Source organism: Asparagus officinalis, chromosome 7, assembly GCF_001876935.1.
Source record: "Asparagus officinalis chromosome 7, Aspof.V1, whole genome shotgun sequence".
In the NCBI taxonomy this organism is placed as follows: domain Eukaryota; kingdom Viridiplantae; phylum Streptophyta; class Magnoliopsida; order Asparagales; family Asparagaceae; genus Asparagus; species Asparagus officinalis.
Window position 1 is genome coordinate 18,701,881 of NC_033800.1, and position 6,215 is coordinate 18,708,095.

The following is a 6,215-nucleotide window of genomic DNA, read 5'->3' on the forward strand; positions in this document are numbered from 1 at the left end:
ATTCAATGAAATAGGTAACCACCTAGCATATTCACAATATTCTAATTTATTAAAATAAGCTAATTCAATGAAATACAGATTCATATTATATATACACATACTTCGCATGCACTTTATCTTTACTTGAATCTGGAAATAATATAGTACCAACTATGTGCATAATGTATGCATGTGCATGTTGGTCAACCTATATTTGTGGGGCATCAACAGACAACAGTACTGAGAAGGTCTCTCTCAACCACTTCAATTTAATATTTCCCCGAGGCATTGACTCTGGAGCTACACCTAACAACTGCTCACACCTTGTCGGCCATACATCACTATCAGTGCCGGTAATGCACGGACCATCTATACGGAGACCGAGTATCACGGCTACATCTTGTAGAGTAATGGTAGCCTCGCCCATTCGGAAGTGGAAAGTATTGGTCTCAGGTCTCCATCTATCCATCAACGCGGTGAGTAGGGGCCAATCAAGCTTCATCCAATGAAGCTTTGAACAAGTCAAGAAACCGGCCCGTCCTACAGCTGATATAATACGCTCATCCTCTAACCGACAACGACTATGGCTGAGGCTATGATCAACCATAACGATACTCCCTCCTCTCTGTAGAGTGAATGATAGTATAAGAATGTAATATAATGTAAATGCAAATATTGCAATTATAAAGTAACTGAATTACCTTTGTACATGATATAATATGTGAACGATGCATGAGCCTGGTCATATAAGACCTCATCACTAACCGGCCCAGGATCCATGGTGTAGAAACATGCACATACAATTATACACATGTCAATAATCAATCAAATAGTAATTAAGTTTCTTTATTAAAGGATATAAAAAAAAGTATATAAATTACCAATTAGTTGCTATCTATTGTGTCTAGATGGACAACGAGGCCGAGTATGTCCCGGTTGTTTGCAAAGACTACATTTTTTATGCTTGACAACTCCTTCTCGCCCTTGATCCGTTGTTCCCCTAATTCGCACAGATCATGGTCGCCCTGCTTGTCTCCGGTACTGAGGTGGAATTATACGTGGTCCATTATATTCAGGCTAATACCGACTATCATTAGGTGGATGAAAACTCTCACTATATGTCTTTTGATAGTGACCTGTTGAATACCAAGGCGAGCAATACCGATTATATGGAATTCTAGCACCTCCCAGCTGATTGGAAGAAGCCGCAAGCACATGTGCACATGGTATTTTTTGAAGTTGTGGTATGTTACATGTGCAAGTGCAATCAACATCAAATAGTTTAACAATGTAGATACTGTCACAATCATGTACCATCTATTTGTTGTCGTTGAATATAGTAATTTGACATGATCTTGCTGCCTCAATTCTTCTATGCAAAATGGCCTCATTTTTTGGTGTGTAACGTGTTGTCCAGTCTATGCCATCACCACACTTTTTGTTGAAGTATGCGTTTAGTCTATAGAATGTTCTTGCAACCAAAGATTGTATTGGCATAGCTCGTGCTTTTTTAAGAACGTCGTTAAAGCTCTCGGAGCAATTAGTTATCATCATGCAAAACCGCACACCCTTATCCTTACATAATGCCCACCGATGCTCGAATTGAGGCTTCAAGTTATTTTCAATCCAATTATGTGCATCTAATGACAAAGACTTAATTTTCTCCCTGCAATGTTCATACACTAATGTGCCAGTTGCACACCCGGCTTGCCACAAAAGATTTTGCAAATTAATTTCACTGTGTTTTTTCTTGAAATAATCTCTTATATGCCTTAAACAATATCAATGGTGATGTGGTGCACTAAAACCCTAATGTAACGCCCTTATTATTCCTTTCATCCTATCCGAGATAAAAGTAATTATTCTTGGCCCACGGACACTTAGAATCCACTTGTGTATAAGTTCAAAAAACCACTTCCAACTAGACGTATCCTCCACCTCCACGACTGCAAATGCAAGAGGAAATAACCCGCCATTTACATCTACACCGGTCGCCACAAGAAGCACGACTTTATACTTTCTATATAGATGTGTACCATCAATGCTCAATAGCGGACGACAAAAAGTGAAGCCCTTAATAGCAGGACCAAATGCCCAAAACACTCGAGTGAACCTCTCCATACCCGGTGCAATCTCTTCGGATAATATTTCGTATTCAGTACCCAGATTATTTCGTTTGATAGCTTCAAGATACTGTGGAAGTAATTCATATGATTTTTCCCAATCTCCAAAAAATTTAGACAACGCTTTCCTCTTTGCATCATATGCTTTATATTTAGATATCTTAATCCCCCGCATATCATATATGTAGGCGTCAAAAAATGCTGAAAGATATCCAAATACAGCTCAAGAGGAAATCATCCAAAAAAGGCAGAAGAACACAAGTCTTTACTGTCTCGCACGTGAGACAGACTTGACTGTCTCGCCGTGCGAGACAGTCTTTACTGTCTCGCCGTGCGAGACAGTCTTTACTGTCTCGCCGTGCGAGACAGTCTTTACTGTCTCGCCGTGCGAGACAGTCTTTACTGTCTCGCGGGCGAGACAGACTTTTACTGTCTCGCCCACGCGAGACAGTCTTTGCTGTCTCGCCGTGCGAGACAGAATTTACTGTCTCGCACGTGAGACAGCTTTCAGATGGTCAAAACTACCTTTGCAACTGTCCTACACGTGGCCACTAACTGTTCAAGAACGTGGGAAACGTCGTGGGCGAGAATCACGTGGATAACTGCCAAAATAACGGAGTTTGAAACGTGGGAAGGCAGTTAAAACGAAAACTGCCTGCGGTTACTGTTTGCGAGACAGTATTTACTGTCTCGCCGTGCGAGACAGAATTTACTGTCTCGCACGTGAGACAGCTTTCAGATGGTCAAAACTACCTTTGCAACTGTCCTACACGTGGCCACTAACTGTTCAAGAACGTGGGAAACGTCGTGGGCGAGAATCACGTGGATAACTGCCAAAATAACGGAGTTTGAAACGTGGGAAGGCAGTTAAAACGAAAACTGCCTGCGGTTACTGTTTCCGAGACAGTATTTACTGTCTCGCGGGTCGAGACAGCAAACACTGTCTCGCCCAGCGAGACAGCAAACACTGTCTCGCCCACCGAGACAGCAAATGCTGGCGGGGGAGCCTGTTTTCTGCCAACTGTTCTCGGAGGTTATAAATACCCTCCTAAGGCTATTTTTCCAAGGGGCTGATCATTTTGAGCACTTCAGAGCAATCCAGAGCAGAGAGAGAGAGCAGAGGTCTTGAACTTTCGGCCAATCCTTGATATTCAGGCTTTGACTTGATTTCAAGAAGAACGACTATCTTACTTCGATAAGATATCGTTTCAATTTCTAACTTCGATAACGAAGGAAGAATCAGTAAACCCCTCTTCACGATTTGTGATTCGGTGGTCCACGAACCAAAGCGTTCCCGGCACAGGCAAAGAACCCACGAAAGCAGTGATTCAAACAACGATCCTGCGTTTATTTTCTCAAGAGTTGTAATTTTCTTTTTGTTGTGTAAAAGAGTCTTATAAAAAGGCTGTTTTCTTTGAATTTATTGTAATCGACTAAAGATATAATGAATTCGACAACAAATTCGACTTTTGGCGAAAACAATATACCCTCTAAAATATCTGACTTGCATTCAGATCAAGTTCAGCTCTAACTTCAGACATAATTAGCTTACATATATAAGAAGAAGATGTAGAATAATCATCGACATCCATCGACGAGTTGCAATGTGTATGAAGTCCGCAATATCTAGATATTACAAATTGCCCATTTGATGATTTTCTCACGGCGGTATTTAGCAACCAAGGACATTTTCTATTTCTCTCATCTTGCTCATTTGCGTTCTCTACTTCAATCTTCTCGTTAAATAAACATTTCACATTGTAGTTTGTTCCATTACCGGCTTGAATTTGACCCGATTCTTGATGGATCATTCTCGGTTTGTAAAAATCAGTGTCTCCTTGCTCTCGAATAGATCCCCCTTTTTAAAAGTGAAGTCCCCAGGTCGTTGAAAATTTAGACCAACATCAACAAATTCAGCTTGAGAAGTATTTATCCAATTCTCATTGTGAAACTCGTCGGGCAACAGATCTTCAGCTTCCACATAATTATTGTTAACATTAAATTGCTCCATTTAACGGACGTCATCATCGATTCCAGTTGCCACATGCATGCTATCAATTTGCACGCCATCTTCTTCAATATGATCTGAATCATCATCTGCTTCAATATGATCTGAATCATCATCTGCTTCATCTTCTATAATTGCTCCGACTAGTGGGTAACCCGTGACATGACCTGAAACATCGTTAAATATATTAGTTGACATCCCATCGATAGAATACCCACTTAAATGTTGTGGTTGAAACCACAGCTCTTGACTTGAAGATGTCATAAAACCACTCGACTCGTTGTCTAAGTCAAGCATCCGAGAAAACTCTCATTGAGGTCGTGAAACTTGGGCAAATTCCTGAATCAGATACTTCTCAAAAACGACTCAATTGACACTTGCTTCTCGACTAATTGTTTCATGTCATTCAATTCCTCATCGTTGGTAATCTCCACGGATATAGTTCTACTCTTATTTATCGGACAGTTGAAGAACACCCTAGTTGCATATTCTTCTTTCTTAATTTTAGTAACTCTGTGTATTTCCTTAGTCATTCCATCAAAATTACACGACTTAGGTAGCATGAATATTTTCCTAGAACCTTCATCATACATAGGCAAATTATTCACTCTGACGCCGAGGCTCCCATTGAAGAAACGAATAATTGGTATGGAGTTCGTCATCGAAACTGAAAATCAACAGTCCATCATATGCAAATGATCTATTGTAACTGAAAATATTATTCATCAAATTTAATACCTTAATCAATCCCAAATAATGGCTAAACCCTAATTATTATTCATTATATGTAAATAATTGCTAAACCCTAACTCTCAAATCACATTATTCATCCTATTGCGCAAAATAAAAACTAATCCTACCCAATTCTAGCAAAATTAACAGCCAAAACATTTTTCATATCCCTCTAAAAAATTAACAACAAAATTTAAAAAAAAATCGCACCTGAGGATGTGGGGTCGGCGGGGGTCGACGGGGTCGGTGACGACAAGGTCGGTGGCTCGGGAATGAAAATGGGGGTGGTCAACAGAGGGAATGAAAATTAGGGGTGGGTCACGGGGTTAAGCGAACTGCATGGGACTACTAGTCCCGTGCAGTTCGCTAAGGACCCGTTTGGATAATGGAAATATTAGAAGTAAGAAGTATGTTATAGAAGTAACTTTCAAAGCTATGAAGTAGGAAGTAGTGGAAATAGCATTTTTTTGTTTGTTTCATATATTTTTAGAAGTAATAGAAGTAGAACTTATTCATCTTCATTTACTTTTTTTTGTTTGGATAACATTTGGAAATATTACTAGGAAGTAATTTTATTATTGAAAAGTTGTTAGAAGTAACTAATAAAGGAAATATTAATAAAAAAATTTATTTATGTCCTAATTAATATGCATTTCAACTACTTCCGAGCTACTTCTGGGTATTGAGGATTGGAAAAATATTTTGGAAGTAATGATGACACGTATGCGTCACATAAGCATTTAGAGAAGTATTGGAAGTAAGTTTTTTAGAGAACCAAACACAATTTTTTGCTTGTAAGTAGCAGAAGTAGCTTTTACTTCTTTTATTTCAGCTACTTCACAATTACTTCTGTGCAAACAAACAGGCCCTAAATAGGGTCGGTTGCAAAATCGACGCTTTCAGGCGGTTTTGTTAATAATTTTTGCTGGGGGTCGAATTTGCCCATTAAATTTTTAAAAAGGTCGGTTTTCAAAATTTCTCAATTTAAAAATATAGCGATTTTTTGTATATATATGTACTAAAAAAAGAAACCGAAGTCTTTTCTTTTCTGTCTTGCCGTTTGCTTTACTTCATCTCTACACCACACCACGTCAAGATTCTAACTGGACCCGATCCCGTTTGAGGTAGCCTCCCGTGCGAACGGTACGTGCGCTGCTGGTGTGCGTGCGATGTATTAACGTGCGCCGTGTCTCATCGTCAAACCCTCGCTTCTCCCTCCCATTCCAATTTTCTCCCTCTCCCCTCTACCCCTCGTTTTATTTCGAAAGAAGCCAGGCGATCGAGAGAGAAACCCTAAAAACCCTAGCCGTCTTCTCAAAAAACCCTAACCCTAGCTCTAATGGCGTCCAAATTCGGGCTCGCCGGCGGGATTC

At 39.8% G+C, this 6,215-nt stretch overlaps 1 protein-coding gene across 1 annotated transcript in view; it reads left to right on the forward strand.

The window, feature by feature from the left end:
- LOC109849963 (phagocyte signaling-impaired protein) overlaps positions 5,987-6,215 on the forward strand; it is a 17,764-nt gene continuing 17,535 nt past the window's right edge. Inside the window, 2 exon segments of the mRNA XM_020419860.1 lie at positions 5,987-6,213; position 6,215. The exon segment at position 6,215 is cut by the window's right edge and continues 93 nt beyond it. Of these exon segments, the coding sequence (XP_020275449.1) occupies positions 6,182-6,213; position 6,215 (33 nt within the window). The 5' untranslated portion in view covers positions 5,987-6,181.